The sequence below is a fragment of the Oryzias latipes genome, chromosome 14 (genome assembly GCF_053564925.1).
Source record: "Oryzias latipes strain Hd-rR chromosome 14, Olatipes_Hd-rR_3.1".
Lineage (NCBI taxonomy): Eukaryota > Metazoa > Chordata > Actinopteri > Beloniformes > Adrianichthyidae > Oryzias > Oryzias latipes.
Genome location: NC_136250.1, coordinates 20,585,821 through 20,605,565, shown reverse-complemented (window position 1 = coordinate 20,605,565; position 19,745 = coordinate 20,585,821). Strand labels below are relative to the sequence as shown.

At 39.2% G+C, this 19,745-nt stretch overlaps 1 protein-coding gene across 5 annotated transcripts in view; it reads right to left on the bottom strand.

Moving 5' to 3' along the window:
- Positions 1 to 19,745, bottom strand: part of gabra3 (gamma-aminobutyric acid type A receptor subunit alpha3) — a 177,364-nt gene that overhangs the window by 49,837 nt on the left and 107,782 nt on the right. For all 5 annotated transcript variants that reach the window (XM_023962376.2, XM_023962377.2, XM_078930323.1 and 2 more), the window contains 2 exons: positions 13,322 to 13,443; positions 8,055 to 8,122 (listed from right to left, as the gene is read on the bottom strand). In XM_023962376.2, coding sequence (XP_023818144.1) covers positions 8,055 to 8,122; positions 13,322 to 13,443 — 190 coding nt within the window. The remainder of the gene's footprint in view (positions 1 to 8,054; positions 8,123 to 13,321; positions 13,444 to 19,745) is intronic.

The following is a 19,745-nucleotide window of genomic DNA, read 5'->3' as shown; positions in this document are numbered from 1 at the left end:
CTTCGCCTCCTTGTCTAAACATTGACTGCAGATAAAGTTGTCCTATTTTTTCACCTGCCTTTGAAAGTTGCTAAATATAGACACCAAATGGCAACCACATTGCTGCTTCATGTTTGATGAATCCCATTGCAGTTGATCTATTTGCATGTACCCCTCTCAGTTTTAGTGTGTTTAACAAAAAAAATGTCATACTGCAAACGTGTATTTATAACAATCCCATACCAAATAGATTGAAAGTATTACTTGAAATGGTTAACACAGTAATATGGCTAGTAAAACAAAGGCAGATGATTTTTGTATGTGTGGTTAAGTTTGTACCTTTCTTTAAGGAGACAACGCTTTGACTAATCACGCTTTAAGACGACAATTTGTTATTGACCTTTCAGGGGTCGCCACAGCGAATCAGCTTTCGTTGCTACACACAGATGAACTAATGCCAGATGCTGTTCCTGACAGCGCCTCCGGGGAAACGAACCCTGGTTTCCCATGCGACACAACACGTAGCTAACTGAGCCATCCAGCCGTTACCATTATTGGTACAATAATGTTCTTTAATGTAGAGGATGCCAACTTCAGCCTGCTGGGTAGTTCTTGATTTGTTAGATTTATAAGAAGTCACCTAAAAAATTTATTTGTATAGTCCAAATTCACAACAACAGTCGTCTCGATGGTCTTCGTATCGGTAAAGGACATTTGTTTGACTTATTCTGAATATTTATAGTATTGCAGGTTATTTATTATTTTGAAGCAGGTCATTTTTGTGGCTATAGAAATACCCATCCATTTTTTTCTATACTAAATTTAGTCTTAAATGTAAATTTGCGTGTATGGGATTAAAAGCCTGACATGAATAAATGGTGAATAGCTAGCTTGAGATAATTGCTAGAAATACAGTTTTACATTAAAGGGACATTTACCAATTCATTTGTCCAGCCTGTATCCCCTAAATGTACAAAGAAGTCACATCCATGCAAACTCAGAGGGATGCATTGGATCCAATTCTAAGTTGAGTGCTTTGCTTGCCCAATGACACATGTGCATATACTGTTAACGCTACAAGGTTGTGTTATGAGGTTGTGTTTTTTTATTTTAAGATGAGCTTATTTTTTGTTTTGTTTTATTATGCAAGACCTTCAAATGAAAGGAGAATGCACTTTCATTTTTCTAGTACTGTATAAACCTGTTTCATTTGGCTGATCACAGTGTGTAAACCATTACAATAAGTATTCTGACAAATAAAATGCAAAGCACCATCGCAGACACATGACCCTTCAGAAGGTGTTGGAACACAGAGGTGAGTGTGTGCATTTAAACCTTTTATTTATGTCCAGGGTAGAGGGCCACTGCTTACTGCACTTTTTAATGATTGGTTTTGCCATAAAACATCAGGATTTTATGGACACCATGACAGTGCCCGCATTCATCATGAGTTAAGAGAGGAACCTCAAACAAACACCCTTTCCTGCATAAAAGGACATGTGCCAGCGCACATATGAACATCCCCTTTCTTATCCACACTAAAAGGTTCCTTTTTTATTTGTTCATGTGTAGTGGATGTGTTTATATTCTAATTAAAAAAGCCTTTACAATACTTTATTCTTTTTATATAAAGGTTGGGACATGCTATGGTTATGGTTCGGTTTTGTAGCAGTGGTGAGTTTATTTTTTGTCCAGTTTCCTTCTGAATTCTCAGAACAGAGAGTGCTCTGACAGCTGAATGGCAAATCCCCACAAATTAGCAAACTGCATGGCAGCAGCTCAGTGCGTTTGGACATGTAGGCATAATGAAGAGGGGATGCTAAAGTTCTAATGGGCAGGAATGGTGGTTTTGGTGAAAGTGCCATGGCTGTTGACAGAACACTACATAGATTCCTGCTTGAATGTTGTTTACTCCTAATTATGACTCTGCCGCCTCCATACCTAAGGAGGAATCTGGGCTCAGTAGATTATGTTGTTTGCAATCCTCCATTTTCTGAAATGTCACTTGCTGAACAGCTAATGGATAGTGCCCGACGAGGTGTCCATCCCCTGAGTCCATCAATTTCTGAAGCACACCTTGAAAGGCATTATTCTGCTAATACCATGGACACTTACATAACAAATAAATATTAAAATCAATTATTAGTACTTTAATTTAGTTATTTTTAACCTTTTAAATCACTTTTCACAAGAAGCGGAACTATGTGATATGTGGTGCAACGCGTTGTCATGGTAACAGCTTTTGAGCCTGCACTGACCTCGCTTTGCCGCTGCGGAGAAAAAGGGTTAAATATTCTGAATGTCATGTTAAGTCACACAAAGCACAATTTCTAAGGGAAAGTGCACTTTAAAATGAAAGGCAACATTGGCTGTGATGAAAAAACTTGGTAGGGATCATGCATGTCCATCATAGAGCCATTTGAAGGACAGAGATCCTTTCTACCGTCTTGCTGTTGTGATAAACTGTAACATATGTTACAGTAACGTATCAACTTTCTGTTGTTCCACTTACCAAATGGCGTTTAGGCCAGCGCAATAATATAGAACACTGAGGCTATTGACCGGAACTCATTTTTAGGTTTTATCACCTCTCAATGGATACCCCATAGCCAATCAGGTGGTGTAATTATTGTTAACCTCAGATACGCTTTTGTGCAAAAAAGTCCAGAATAATCTGTAGTCACCACATTCACACTTTTAACTGGTTGATTCAATATTTCAGTCAAAAACAAAACCTATGGGCAAAAGAGCAAGTGAAATCCTGTCTTGATATTTGTAGCATAAATCTCCATAAAAACGCAATGGAATGATACAATAAACTGACACACTGTGCACTGCAATCCAGAGGATGAGTCTTTATCTTGTTTCACAGCGCCAGGCCCTCTTAGGCTAAAGCCTGCTTATCCTTGGAGACTAGACCTCAGGACTTTGGGAAATCTTGAAAGGAAATTCTCAAAGTGTGCAATCTGTATGTAAATATGGAGCACGAGGAACTTCCTGTAAACTGAAGCCAAAAAAAGCTTCACCTGAGGTATAATAAGAACTCGATGAGGCAATGCAGAGACTCATTCTGCATTTACTTACGATGGCTGGGTTTAAAAATGTAAATTCTAAATGATCACAAGTAGCAATTAATAAAATCCAACAAATCATATATGTTTTTTTCTAGTGGCAGAGAATGGCTTTACTGTTAGTTTTTAGTGTAAACATAAACCATTTTTTCAGTACAGGATCCACATTCATTTATTTTTTGAATACTCGTTTAGTGAAACTTTTTCATTTTCAAATTTGGTTTTGAAATGGAAACTTGACATTAAAAAGAAGGAATGAACTTGAATGTAATCTGAACTGAATAGATTTGGAAACAAGCTCTGAAGCAGACCACATGACAGCAAATGCAGAGGACCCCTCAGGTGGCCTCACTATATCCACAGATCTGCCAACAACATCACATGAGAGTTTCCTTTATCCTCTTGATTCATGATGCTGCCAAACGGAGCATGCGAGAGTTGGACTAGATTGAGAACTGAGCAACAAGAGACCCCAAAAATGATATGTTCTGAAATAGATAAAGAAATGCCGTAGTAAAAAAAACTACTTTCTCAAACCTGGATAAGATGCTCCGCTCTTTAACTACCAAATTCACTATGTTCACCAGCTAGTCTCTGACAGTTAGTGAGGAGCCTGAGGTGGACTGTGGCGGTTTTGAAACTTTTTCACTGAAAGTCCTTGTGTGGCTAAAAAGGATGAACTCTGGAAAACGTTAAAGGATTTATAGTCCTACACAAGTGAAAATGATGTAAAAAAGAACAATATGTTGGAAATACTGAGTGGGCCCTCACTGCTACCGCAGGGCAAAGCCAGAAAGCTGCTTTTCTCATTTGCCCAGAATCATTTAAGATGTAAATAAACAAAGATTTCAATATTACCAGCTCAGTGGCTTTGTGGTAGAGTGTCCACCCATCAGTTTGAGTCATACCAAAGACTAAAAATGGGACCCAATGCCTCCCTGCTTGACACTCAGCATTAATGAGTTGGATTGGGGGGTTAAACCAACAAATGGCTCCAAAGCGCAGCTGTTTCTGTAGCTCACTGCTCCCCCAAGGCATGTGTCAGATAAAAGAACCAATTTCACACACATAGGTGTGTGAAAAATAGTGCGACTTTAACTTGACTTTAAATCAACTTCTAACAATGACCCTAAAGGACAACAGTTGTTGCTTTTTAGAAAAGGATTATGAAGCAAAATTAAAATCTCATTAGAGCAGTTTTACAGTAGGAAAAATGATGCAGAAAAGAACAACATTCCATTTGTAAAGTGATTTATTTCTTTAGGGGATAGAAAATGACTTTCACTTGTCTGATTAGGTCATAATTTAAGATGTTGACTGATCTTATGAATTTGCATCTTACCAAAGAAAATATATCATCTTAAGATTAGTCATCTTAATTTTAAATGTTGTATTTTAAAATGTTTCATGATATATTCAAAAAACGATATAGCTTACTTGAAAGGGTAAAAAAAAAACCGTTTGAGTGGCTTCTGGTAAAGTTTTCTTTTTTACTGGGCTGACTTTGTGAAAAGCTTCTTTTCCCTATTGCTGGTAATTATCAATATTTCTGTTTCAGAAAGAAAAAAAAAACCCACAAGAGAGTGTGGTCTTCAGGAACCAAACATTTCTTTACCAAGTTCGTTATAATAGTTTTAGGTAATCTATTATTTTTCTGTAAGCCTTTTTTTATGAATTGTGTTTTCATCTTTTTAAAGAGCTTCAAATCCATCTGAAAGGTGTATAAAACCACTACTAACCATCCACAGCTACTAACACATTCGCATGCAACAGATAGCTTTCAGGACAGCTGTTATCCTGGGCTAACACTGCATTCAGTCCGGCGGTGCAGCCGCAGGAGTCTTTACGTAACTTGAAAGGTGCGAGAGGCACTCACACGGTATGCAGTCCGGCCGGCCTCTCCGACACTCCGAATCTTATCTTCAAATTCAGGCCGGACGCTGGAGCAAGCAGGAGCAGGCCTGAGGACTCTTTTGTGAAGTTGGGGCAAATTAAACGACCTAACCCAGAAATCATGCGAGCGTGTGTAAAGTGCATCCGGTCCATTTTCCACTGTACTCACTATGTTTCTCTGTGGTGGAAACATAACGGCATTTCTCCTGACACGGGGTCACAAAGTGTGTGGTAGAGCGTCATATCGATTATTTAACAGCATGTATGACGAAAGGCTGATCACAGAGGTCCAGAACCACCCCATCCTTTATGATACTGCACATGCTTTATATAAGGATTACGGCAAAAAGAAGAGCCTTGGCTGCAGCAGGACTGCAGCCATCTGTAGCCAATGTGATTCATCTGCCGTGGCTAGACCGCACCGGTGCAGCCACCGGAGCTGGACTGGTCATGTACTCACTGTGAGTACATGCACTAGTATCAGATAGTGTTGCCGTGTGCGCACTGTATGCTAAAGTTGGCGTTCGTCGCATTTTTGAACACACTTCACACGGCCGGTGTGAAGAGATTTTGTGTTTCAAACAATTCTCCAGTTTCAAGGTGGAGGTTAACATGCTAGACATTACATCTGGAAGATTAACCCGAGCTGACCAGTCCAGCTCCGGTGGCTGCACCGGTGCGGTCTAGCCACGGCAGATGAATCACATTGGCTACAGATGGCTGCAGTCCTGCTGCAGCCAAGGCTCTTCTTTTTGCCGTAATCCTTATATAAAGCATGTGCAGTATCAGAGGTTTGATGGGAAATCACAGCTTTATTCCGATATTTGAAAGACTCTGTGTCATAGAATTCCAGCCGGACAAACTACTTTTATTAATTTCTCCTCCATGATCGACTTTCAAATGTCACTTCTGCTACCCATAAGTCACTATGAAATTGGAGTCAAAGTTCAACTGGTTTAACTTTCAACATACTTTCAGTGGTCGTGCATTTTGTACATAGAGCCTGAAAAATGTCTTAAAAACTTATGTAGCTACTTTTGAATGGAATGATTTTAAATGCAGAAGCCTGAAATGCACATTTACATGCATTAACATAGACTTTCCATCGGAAGTGGTCGCTTGAACGCACATTGCAGAGACCAGTGTGAACGTAGTTTTAGAGTACAGAGGTTAAACTGCAGACATCAAGGGACAGGGGTCTGTGTGTTTTCCAACTAATCCTGCTCTCAGTCATTTTTACCGCCAAAACACAGCAGACCCAGGGAGCAGGTAAGGCAGGAAAGAAGGACACCAACCCGCAAGGTTACAAGGAGTTTGACCCCTCTTCATAAATCTCACTATGTGAGTATGTGAGTTAGTGACACAAAAGTTCAGTAACAAGCAAACAGGAAAAAACATCAGCATTTCAAGTATTTATTTATTTATTTATTTATTTTTAGCAGAATCACCTTATATTCAAGCACAGTGGTGGAGTGATGATGGTTTGGTTTGTGGATTGGCTCATGGTTTATCTGCTGTAATCAAAAGCTGATTTTCTCCAGGAAAATGTGCTTAAAAGTAGAGTTCATTTGACTCTTGTTAAACTATTGGAACACCCTATCACAAATTAAACATAAAAACTGAAGCCAAATGCAATCCTATATTACAGAAAAAAAAACCATAAGTGTGAGCATCTTCATAAAGATTCTGTCAGCTCAGGTGTGACTTAACACCCTGCCATGACTGACAGACAGGAATGATTTTGGAGAAACAACTGTCTCTGTCTGTCAATCTGGAAAGAGCTACAAGACAGTCCATCATTTTACAGCAAGAAAGATTATTCCCCTGACATGGCTGCTCCTTCACCCTGAGGCTGTTTGACTGCTCTAAATGCAATGTGAACAAATTTAACCTGCACTGTGCTCAGCTGCTCTTCAACTCACTTTTATGAAAAACACCTCATTTCCCAGCACCTGTTATTAACTAGAAATAAATCCAGAAAGGTGACACTAATGCTTTTTCCAGGTAGTTAAAGTGTTTTGGTTTTTCAAACCAGGTTAAAAAACTTTCCCAGCTTCACCGCAGCTGATGTGACTGTGACAAAAACTCAGAGAGAGAGGCATCCCGTTCCATCACCAGCAGGAAACTGTGAGGAAGAAGAGTCCATACTTGTGTAACTTAGTTTAAAAACCCACTCCAATCACCTTTTCAACTATTGAAAAATCATTCCCAGCGGTCTTTCTGTATGATTATGCAGCTTCTCTAGAACACAGTTCCTGCAGAGGGGCAGTAGTTTATTATTAATTCACGGCTGAGTAGTGTGCAGGATTGTTGGAATGGAGCAACCTCGCCCCCACTTCCCCTTCCCATCTGTTTATGTGCTTTTCGGTTAGTTCACTATCCTTTAAACCCCTAACCTTACATTAGCAGTGCAGCAAAAATGGTGAGCGATATTAGAGCCACCCAACCTCATAGTTTTGAGCCAAATGCATCAGTATGAGAGCTTGTGGCCCGCCCAGTGTATTTTCCATGTCATAAATACGTTCTTTCCCTCTACATTTTTTTGTCTGCTCCTGATTCACAACAATTTGAATAAAGAAATACTCAAAAATTCAGTTTTTAGTCTTCATTTTCTCTGTATGTGTCCTCCATCATCAAAAAATGAAGGAAAAAAGACACGAGAACATGTTAAAAACACCCGAAACATGATTTTCATCATAGTGGGTCTTTAAAAATGCTGAAAGAGGGGAGCATCATTGCAAAAGTCACACAATACTGAGCTAGTCTGAGACAAACTGGAAGCAAAGGGATGTAAATTCCATCTAAGCTTTAAGATTTGATGTTTTCTTCTTTATCTTACATCTGCCTGTTTAAATTGGTGTGCTACAGCCCATTTATGAGAACCTTTCTCATTTTAACCCTCAAAAGAACCGACAAGGAGGGTCAAGTGCTTGAAGTGTGAAAATCCACAATTAATAGCACTAAAATAACTTAGCAGCATGAATCAGAGAAGTTCAGTTTTTCACCTCCTTTAAGTGTTAGTTGTGCAGTTATTCTGCAGTAAAGAAACCCCATTTCTCTGACAGCATGATTCACATATGTGTGAAAGCTGTGGGGAGGAAAAAGACTCACCATGTCTGTGTCTGACACCGGCCCAAAACTTGTCACGTAGATGTTTGTCCTCACTTCTGTTACAGTTTCTGCAACACACAACAACAGCCAGTAATTAGACAGAAACACTTATAAAAGCTTGATAGTAGATGTAAGCAAACTCATCTCATTTTCACTCAACCTTGACTTGTAATTATGTTGCTTTGACTAATTTTGGGAATTGAAATCTCCTCTGCTCTGATTGTTTACAATATTAGGAACAATGAATATCCAAACTACAATTTTTGTGTCTTTTACAGCAACAAATTACAACAAATGAATCAACCTTAAAGCGCAGGGCTTCACATAAATCAAAGATAATTTGAAAATACAATGTAATCTTTTAGGATCTTTTACATTTTCTCAGCAGCTTCAGACATGCATTAAAACTGTGTTTGCAGTAACCTCCTTTTATCCATACATGACCTCCTTGTTCAGCAGAAAGACAATTGATGTTGCTATAAAAGTTCTGGACTTTGTCTGAAATGCAAACTTCAGCAGTCCTGACTCGTGGTAATAACAACAATCATTTCAAGGATACGACTCAGGAGGGGGTTATTGTACCCCGACCTCAATTCACAGCGTTGCAGTTTGTAATTTCACAGATGTTTCGGACTGTTTTTTGTTTGTTGGAGTGTGTGAAAGTACCCATTTGTTTGTCTTTAGCTTGTTTTGCTCATTAAAGCATTAAACGTGGTTCGAGGCTTGGCTCAAGTCCTCGCCTTTAGAGGGAAAACATCTCCTTTGACCCAGATTATTTATTTGGTTAGCTTGCTCCAAAAACATTTAATAGTCCCTCCAGAGCTAATGATTTAGGAACCAAGTGCTGCAGCTCAGCATTCACCATGTTTTTTGTGTTTATTATTATTCCAGTCATATAATGGCTGCAACATGTTCTATGTCGTTATTGTTTTTCTTTAATTATAATTACATGTATCATTGCACACTGAGATACAAAACAAGCTCCATAATAGCCGTTTCTTCCTTTTATCATTATGGGATATGGATGACACTGGTTACCGTGACAACAGTCAAATTCATCATTATAGAGAGTTAGCCAGGACTTTTAATATGGTTTTAATTACGCAATGTGGATGGGTTGTTTCCGAACGCATCACTGATTATTTTAACGCAGCATTAGATAGGGCGCGATGGGAGAGCGGTGACAGATAAAAACTTGCCCTCTTCAGTGTGGGCTGAATCAGCTCCTCTGGGGCAGTTCTGTAAAGCAGCCTCTTGGGCTGCTGGCGAGACAAATTGCTGCTCCCTCTGGAGCAGCAACACGAGATAGATGAGGCTTTTTTCTGAAAGAGAATGGATCCTCAACCATAACTGTGTCCCAGATCTAAGCGACCACCCACAGGTGAAGTTTCTAATCCTTTAGCGGAGGCCCCCGTCGAGAAGAAAAAGAAAGATCCATTTTCACATTTATCATTCCTGTGGCATAAAATGGCTCGTACAAATATGCGATTATCACAACACATAGTCAGCAGTTTGCATGTTACAACAGAGTCTGAGGGGTAAAATGAGCCGGCTTGTTTCTGTTTATAACAATGCATCAGAGCATGGAGCTGCGGTAATATGTTGCTGAAAACAAAATGGTAATTTCCTGTCCAGTCTTCTGTTTCAGATCAGCCTACATGATTTTTCGACTGAGCCAATATTCAGGACAACAATGTCAGATATGCCAATAGCTGTAAACAACAACAAGCAGAAATTCAAAACTTTTATTTTCACTGCAAACCTTTAAATACATTAAAATCGAAGGGCAGCCTTCTCTTAAATGGTTATTATATATTGAATTTTTAAGGGCTGGAATGTCACACTGAAGGGTCCGATGAAAGTGTTAAAAACCCTTTGGAATCATGTATACCTTTTCTTTCTGTTTTGTCATTTTCAAGATATTAAAAAATATTTCATGTCTTTTCTTGGCCTTGCAATAAACTGTGGAATCACAGTTTATGGGATGGAAAAGACTGTCATAATTGATCAATACTTAAAATGTATTGCATTAATTTATTTTAAGAAGTTCAGTGCTGTATAATCACATCATCAGACACATCTTTGGTAAACAAGTATATCCTTAAACATAGACTTGACAAATCAACATGTGTATATAAGCTCTCTTGTTTTTTACTTTTAAATTAATCAAAAATACTTTCTCTTTTTTTTAACTGTAAAGAGAATATAATTTTATAGAAACCTCATATCAAGTTCCAATTTTTAAAATGTTTAATTTTTTTTAAATATACATAATAAATAGAAGGTGGATGAAATTTTCTTGGTAAAAAATACTCCTTTTATATCGTACATTAGCATCATGTTTGATTAGAGGGCCTCTTGTCAGGTCTGGTCAAAGCCGGTCACTTGGAAACTTTCTGGCCTTTGGCAGATTCATAAGCGCGTTAGTAATATTGTCCTCAACATGTCCAAGACTTTATTTTGAAAAACGTGCACATTTTTTAAGAGCAAAATTTTTGTTTGTCAGCTTCAAAAGAAGCCAGAACTTCTATGAAATAAATGAGTTTTGAGAAAATCTCAAAATGTACTTTTGCCTTGACACAGTTGTCTATGCTTGTAACTTACTAAACTCAGGTAGAATGTAAACAGAATGTAGCACTAGAGCATATTGAATTGACACTTTGCTGCTGTTTTAGGGTAACAACATCTACACAAAAAAACATCAACAAGGCATTTTATGGAATTTTTTATGCTCCTTTTGGTCTATTTTTCCCCCCACTTTTTTTGTTTCTTTTGGTTTTCAGAACACAATTTTTCTCCAAAGGAGAAACAAAAATAACAGTTTTAGTGAAAAATCTGTCTATTCATTTACATAATTTTCATATGGAACTTGACTCCCTCTCAGTCAAATTTTTTTTTTTTTTTTTTTTTTTTTTTCCTCTCAGTCAAATTAACACAAACAATGGTTGAAATATGGAGAACTGATGCTATTAAGGTCATCTTGACATCTGCCTTTAAGCATGTTCCTACATAAATTCAACAAAGAGACTTGAAACTATATTTTTAGCCTCTTAAACAAAGAGATTCTAATGACCTTTAAGTAAACGTACATACCAGCAGAGCAGTAATCCTTTTATCTGACTCTGCGTAGCTGGAAAAAGAATAAAAACCCAAATAATTTTGCAATCTTTTTTCCCTGCCTGATCGTTTCCATGTCCTTAGAGATGTAAGAGGTGGAACATGACATTAACAGCCTGCGTGTTTCGCATCTTCCTGGTTTATCCAGCCCGGTGAGTCCGGGCCCAGTGGGCACGCTCGCAGCTTCAGCGACAAGCAGCTGAGCAAAAACGGACGTTCCAGCTGGCTGGCTGAGAAAGAGCAAAGCCTGCTGAACACGTGGGCTCGCCATTACGCAATACAGTGTCCTCTGAGCAATGAATATTTGGATGAAAAGGCATCAATTAAAGGGATTATCACTGACATATATGCTTTTTTGCCATTTGAGCATGACTGAAATCCCACCTAGAGGAAGGCACTTAAAGAGGGAGGCGCATAGTGACTGGACTTCATCAGGATCCAGATGCTGGTCTGACTTTGAAACAAGCTTCAATCAGCAGGAGAAAAATACGTTTAATTTATGTCAAAAAAGGAATTTAAAAAAATTATGGCTTTAATAAATATTAAAGGCATTAAAAAGTGCAGAAATGAGCTTTTAACCCAGAAGAACTCCAGACCAATGTTTCCTAAAAAATAACCAAAAGTAGAACAAAGTGGACCACTAAACACATTTCTGATAATTTTCTGTTACACTGATGTCACCATGGATCCTTATGTATTGATGCCCACAAAACAGTTTTTTTTTTATCTTCCATGGCTTGCAGTAACATTACTATGTGTGAGGCTATAAAGAGCCTTGCTTGCAATATAAGGTAAAACCTTTAATGTATTTTAATAACCTTCTAACCCTCATATTCCACACTGTGGACTGACTCCAGCAGCTGACTGTGTTAGCATGCAGAATAATGGATGTGCTAACAAAGCAGATGGAGCATGCATTCAAAGCTTTGCAGCTGACACTGCTTTTTACTGAGAAATAGAAAGGAAGGTCAAGTTTGTGCTCTGTGTAAGTGTCTGTTGTGGACTGTCTGGTCAGTGAATATTAATGAGAAATAGTTATCTCTTGCAGAAAAACAGCAGATCTGCAGCCTCAGGGAAGAAAAAGTGAGATGAACTACTCAAAAAGCACCAACAGAGTAGTCAACTATATCCTTTTGCAATGGCAACAATGATAATATACATTTTTTGTGCATTTCACATTTTTACAATAATAATAAAAAAACAGATCAATGTTGTTTTTATAATGTAAGCACTTTCATCGGTGGGGTCATGTCTAGTTTGTTTAGTGCCTTTAAATTTGCTTGTCACTGTTTGCATGTGCCCCATGAATGAACCCAACTGTTTTCCTTTGTGCCCAAAGTGCAAGATTTGCACTGCTTTGATATTTTGTAGCAGTCCTCTTCCAACTGTTGGTGGCGGACATGCGCTAGTAAACAGTAAAAAAGAGAAGCCCCTCCCTGCTCATCCACTGTGAAAACTATGGGCTGAACGCCAGTTTATAGCGCGTTCTTGAACATGTATCAAGCTCCTGTGAAGCTTTTGGACAACAAATAATGTTGCTTTTGTGCCATGTTTACCTATGCTACACCATTTAATGTGCATTGTTTTGATCTAAATAAAATAAATGAATAAATAATGAAAACAAAAATACTTTTTTATTGTTTCACCAAATTTGTTTTGCTGCAGATCCATCTTCTGAAAAGGGAAGCCAAACCAAGAAATCTTAAGGAAAGTTGAGAAATCCATACATGCAGGAGTAATGAAGTTTTTATACTTACAATAGTATAATCTATAATAAAACTTTTAGCAAACTTTAAATTTTTTAAATTTAAGATGCCAAAATTTGCTGTCACTTGCAGTTTTGGCAGTAAATTGATCTCTGACCTTTCAAGATACGACATTGACGTCTCCTGCAGGTGAGACGCCATTTATAAAAAGCTAAATATCTCTAGAAGTCCAGTAAGGACCACTATCAATGCTATTGAGAAACTTACCTGGGGACGTTTACTTCAGATTATGCATTATGAATTTGTATTGCTGACATGAAGTTCATTGGTGAGTTAGGTGCTCGTTTGCTTGTTTGCAGGAGAGCAGCAGCAGTGAGCACATCCTGTCCAGATTCAGTTTGTGTGTGGGTGTTTGTGATCCATCCCACACATGCCGTTGCTCACCTCCCAGCCCAGGACGTAGCCTGTTGTCATAGCCATCCAGCAGCCTGTCAAGGATTCGGGTAAAAATGGTGATGTTGTCTTTGCTGTCATCGGGAAGCGGCTCTCTGTGTCCGACTACAGCCCTGCAGATGGAGACAGGGAGACAAAGAGACATTTTAAAAAACATGAAATCAACCGTGTAATTTGGCTATAAAATTTGAAGCTGAACGCTCCTTCATTGAGCAAAGCTTGAAAAGCTAGTTTTGACGTCACATAAATCCATCCATCAATGATCCACCATGTTTATGCAAACAAACAATGCCATTAAATCTGCCAGGCTGAATGTAGAATCTATGTCCTGATTAAGGAGAGCACTTTAGATCAGCTACTCAGATAAGCCTCAGGCTTCAGTCAATATTGGAATAATATCAACTGGTTGAGTTGGCTTTGTGCCGTGTTTTTGTTCTATTTGCGGGGCAGTGTATAAAAAGAAACTTTTTACTGAGGAAAAAAAAGGATATTAGCTCCAGACTTTTTGTTAGAAGCTTTATCACACAAATTCAGCCTCAGTTATTTTTTACATGACCCAAAATCTCCTGCAGAACAATCCTGAGATGAGATGAAAAAGCCACTATATTATAGGTGGAACGATGATGAGTTAATGAATACCATCTTTAATTAAACTAAAATGCCCCGAGGAGCTGACCCATAATATCCAAGTAATCCTCATCAACCACAGTTTGACACGTTGCTGTGCTGTCACAGGCCGTTTTCAACAAAGAAAAGAGCTTTGGGGAATTTTCAATAGCATCCTAAAGTTTCCTGAGTTCTGCGTTTTTCTTTTGAGAATAGTAAATGCAGCGGTAAGTCCTATTTTTCCTCTTGACTTCACAAGCCATATTGTATGTCAGTGTTTTTCAGCCAGTGTGCCATGGAACACTAGTGTGTCGTCAAGCTACGTTCACACCGCCCTCGACAATGTGTGCTCAAGCGACAACTTTAAATGAAAAATTCAGGCTTCTGCATTCACAACTCTCAGATTCACATGTAGCTACGCACATTTTTAAGTCTGTTTCCGGGCTCTACGCACAAAATGCTTGGCCATCTAATAATGCACGTGGAAACCAGGTCAAAATTTGGATGAAGGAATCTGAATGAAGGAAGTGGTGCTGTGAGAATCCCTTTTTTTTAATTTTTCCTGTGCCTTTAACATAACACATCCTCACCTGCTGCAGGACAGGATCATCAAAATGGCTGTGCAACCATTCTTAGTGTCCTGGATCATGGATTATGTAACTAACAAGCAGCAATATGCCTGCATGAGGGGATATGTCTCCAGTACCCTCAGCTGCAGTGTAAGGGCACCGCAGGGGACAGTGCTGTCTCTTCTTCTCTTCACGCTGTATACGTCTGACTTCCGCTATAACACCTCAACCTGCCACATGCAGAAATTCTCTGACACTACAGCAATTGTGGCATAACAAAGAGGAAGACGAGAGGGAGTGCAGACGGCTGGTGGAGGACTTTGTGGCCTGGTGTAGGGAGAACCAGCTGCAGCTGAACGTCCAGTAGACCAAGGAGATGGTTCTGGACTTCAGAAGGAAAGCATGAACACCTCAGCCCGTGCACATCGAGGGAGAAAGCGTTGGATATGGTACAGACCTACAAGTACCTGGGGGTTGTGTTGGATCACAAGCTGGACTGGACTACCAACACGGACCAGCTTTACAAGAAGAGGCAGTTCAGGCTGTAATTTCTCCAGTGGCTGCGCTCATTTGAAATCAGCACAAAACTGCTGCATATGTTTTATCAGTCAGTGGTGGAGAGTGCTCTTCTCTATGCAGCTGTGTGCTGGTGCAGTGCCAGCATGAAGAACATCTGCCAGCTCAACAAAATCATCAAGAGGGCGAGCTCTGTGGTGGGACTGAAGCTGGCTCTTGTAGAGGAGGTGGCAGAGCAGAAAACTCTGACCAGGTTCAGGGCCCTCAAGAGGAATCCCTCACATCCCCTACATGAGGCCTTCACCAACAGGAGGAGCACAATCAGCAATAGACTGCTGTCCCAGCGCTGATCCACAGACAGACTGAAGGAATCTTTTGTTCCTCGTGCCATCAGGCAATACAACTCTCTGGCAGAGCATCTAAAAAACAATTTCTTTTAACTAATTTAACCCACTGTTTTTTAAATTATTCAATCCATTGATTTTTTAACTATCGGCTTTTATCGTTTTTAATGTGTGTGTGTGTTTTATGATTGTCAACAGATGGCCATTTTAAACTTTCCGCCATGGATTATCTATCTATCTATCTATCTATCTATCTATCTATCTATCTATCTATCTATCTATCTATCTATCTATCTATCTATCTATCTATCTATCTATCTATCTATCTATCTATCTATCTATCTATCTATCTATCTATCTATCTATCTATCTATCTATCTATCTATCTATCTATCTATCTATCTATCTATCTATCTATCTATCTATCTATCTATCTATCTATCTATCTATCTATTTTCACAAGATTTGCACCACTTCAACATTTCACACCAGACCTCTTCCAATTGTAGATGGCGCTAGAGAACAATAGCAAAATAAAAAAGAAGAAGAAGCCCATCCTTGCTGGTCCAGTGTGAACCTCATGGGGTAAAAGTGTGTTCAAGAACCTGTGTTTAGCGGGTGTTTGAATGCTAATCATGTGCTTGCTGTGAGCATAGATAGTGTTACTGTAATCATGTAGTGTAAAAAACTGTCCTTCATAAAGTTTAACAGTCAGTAATTTCATAACTGAAACCAAATGGATTTTTAACTCAAAATATATTTTAATTCAGTAATTTCACAAGTTACTAATAGTGTGAGTGGGTTCTTGTTCCTCAAGACCTTAAATCAGGGGTCTGCAACCTTTAATATGAAGAGCCAAATGGTGCAGTTTCTTGCTGACTAAAACCTAACAAGAGCGGTCCCACCCAAGGTTATAATAGTTTCGGATTTTTTATTAGTTTTAGTTTTTATTTCGTTTTGAAGTTTTGTTTTTAAATTTATTTAGTTTTAATTAGTTTTTAGAGGCAGATTTACTAGTTTTTATTAGTTTTTATTTTTTGAAATTGATTCGTTTTAGTTTAGTTTTTATTAGTTTTAGTGTTAGTTTTAGTTTTTTCTTTCTTTTTTTTGTAAATTAGGATATTTGTCAGGTGCATGATTCAAAATCACCAGAATAAGTATTGTATGATAAAAACTCAATCAAAGATCCATTTTGAAACACTTATTATTCAGAAGACACAAGGACAACCATCCTTAAATTAAAATACAACAGCCGACAACAGCATTACGTTCCCTGCTCTCGCTTCTTTTTCGGGGGAGGGCGGGCGAGAGGCTAGCTTGTAGGTAGTGTTGATTTGCGTTTTAGTGTGCGCTTTTTAAATGTACTTTTCGTAGGGTTTTTTCCCTTTGAGGAGCGTCCCACAAATTTTGTCTCCTGCTTCGACTACAAGGCACTTACTTTTGTTTTCGACGCTGTTATATTCAAAAAAGTCCCAAATAGGACTCTCCCGCTTTCTCCCAACTTTTAATGCAGCCATCACGCTCATGTAAATGTCTATGACCACGCTAGCCGGCAGCGTCTGACAGACATCATGTGATGTCACAGACAACGTGATGCCGTAGGGTAGAGCCCTGCGCGGGACTATTTTCTTCATCCCGCTCCCGCCCGCTGAATTTCTGACCAATCCCGCCCGCTCCCGCAACGTATGCGTTACACTCCCGGCCGCACCCGCAAAACTCAGAGAATTTATTCCCGCACAGTAATAGAGATGCATTGATTTTGTATCGTCTCCAGTCCCGCAGGAAAAAAACACGTATTTGTATTGATATTATTTATTATTAAAGAGATTCGTGTCCCTCCTCCAGCCTCATCTTTTCATGCATTCCTCTTTTGTGTAATTTGCAACTTAATTATTAAATATATTTTCACTAATCCTGTTCGGTTAAAAGTATGCGTGTGTCCGTGCGCAGACAGACAGCCTGAAGCGCGCTGAACCAGCTGGTAAAGATGCAGGTCAAAGTCATTTGGATTTATGGATGGAAAAAAAAACATTGTAATGGTTCAACAGAGCTGAAAATTTATGAATTAATTTTTTCCTGACGGAAAAATACTTTTTTTAGCTTCAGCCTTTTCCAGTTTTGCTGATTCGCAGATCTGAGAACCATGCGTGACTCAGGATGAACCTCGTTTGAGTTTCTTTTCTACTTCATCAATTGACATCATGTCCCTACCAGGCAACCTGCGCAGTGTTGCCGGATAGATTGACAGCTCTTTCATCCGTGTGCTGCGCTGTGGCGCCCGGACTATCGTGTCAACCTACGGTGACCGTAACTTTTAGGGGAGACACCTTATTTTTAATTTACGGTTCTCCGACACTCCCCCGCTCCGTGCTCACCCCCCTTCTCTCCTTACACACACACGCAAGCACGCGCGCGCGCACACACACACACACACACACACACACGGTCCCCATCATACACGCCACCCAAAGAAATAAACGGCTTCTAGCCTGTTCCAGAGCAACGGTGTCCCGCTTCATTAGTTACCGTTTGCGTCCGGACCGGACATAACAGCGATTTCCGACTTCGATCTGAAGCCTGAGGCTGAAAGGTAACACGCTGACAGCAAAATCAGCGCACAAAAGCACTTTAATAAGTCATGTGATCTCAGTTGGTGGTCTCCTGAATTGATGTCACTGAGGTACGACTCGCATTTACTGGGGAATATCCGATTTGTCTGCTTACATGGCACACGCAGATGCACGTATCCAATTCGTTTCCGATTTATTTCCACATATGAGAGAGGCCTGTATCCGATCTGAGAAAAACAGAATCCATGCGCTTTTTTCCTGCTTACACGTTCACCGATCATATCCGATCTGTGCCACGTGAGAGGAAAAAATCGGAATTGTGTCACTTGAACCATGCAGTGTAAAGGCGGCCTAAGAGGCGGGGCGGGGCGTTGCACACCCCCAACAACAGGTTAGATGACAGGGGCCATTGGGCGTCTCTACCTGGTGCGTTCACGGAGCTTCAGTACATAAGAATCCAACAGCTGCACAGCCTAACGTAGTCCGCTATTATATATTCATGAGATATTCATGGCAGCACTGGTCCCGCGGGTTTTTTTTTTGCCGCCCGCTCCCGCCCGCAGCACAATTCAAACCGCCCAATCCCGCGAGATTTGAATTGGGTCCCGCGGGACCCGGCGAGACCCAATCCCAATGCAGCCCTCTACCGTAGGGGTCAAATACACAGTAAAACTAGCAGCGTGAAGTAAATAGATTTTAAGACGAAAACGAAGTATTTTTTGGGGTTAATATTTTTTAGTTTCAGTTCGTTTTATACACACAACAAACAGTTTTAGTTAGTTTTCGTTTTTTTTAAAACTCTCGTTTTTATTTTTATTTAGTTAACGAAAATGTTTTTACAGTTCTAGTTTTAGTTTTTTCGTTCGTTTTCGTTAACTATAATAACCTTGGTCCCACCACATCAAATTCCTTTCAAAAATGAAGTACACTCTGTTTCAAATATCCTCCTGCTGCAGAAGATTTACTTGAATTAAAAATGCAAGACTGTCAAGTCAAAAATAACAAAAATATGAGCTTTAAGCTAATTCTAATAATAAATGCTACAGACTGCAGATTAAACCTTTTACCATCATTTTGTTTCGTTTTCTTTTTTTTTCTTTTTGTTTTCTTCAAATAAACCATAAACTACAAACCCATTATTTATTTAAATTGTTTGTATTGAAAGCCAAAGACCCACAATGGAGGGATTAAAGAGCCTCATGTGGCTCTGGAGCCACCATGTTGCAGATTCCTGGCTTAAATGTAAAAAAAAAAAAAAACAACATTATTTTTGACGACAAATTTTAGTCAGGAAAACTTATAAATCTTAAATTAATTATTATTATTAAGTAAGACAGTTTTACTGTCTCAAGTTAAGTACCGGTAGATTTCTCACGGACTTTAGAAGTTTAGTTTAATTTTTTTTCTGAAACTTTATTTAAAACATTTTTTTGTGTCCCTTTAGGACCTTTTTTAGTGATACTGGTCAGAGGTTGCTATGGCCGATAGCCATCATTTGCCTTTTTAATTTCCAGTTTTTATTCCTAATGCGGGGGCTTCCCAGCGCCGGTCCTGGATCGAGCGCTCCACCTGCAGGATCAGGTGAGTTTAAACAGTTCAAGGAAGGAGAACTACTGGAAAAGGGATGGCTCTAAGCCAGCAGGGAGGTAGATCATGTGGACCTCAGAGTCATCAGTAAGAATCTCTGGGATGGAGAAGACTGGGGGACATTTTTTATGGTACTAATATTTCCTTATTCATAATTTTGGTCAAATATTCATAACACACTGGGAGGGAATTAATATTACGGTAAAGTCAAACTAAATAATAG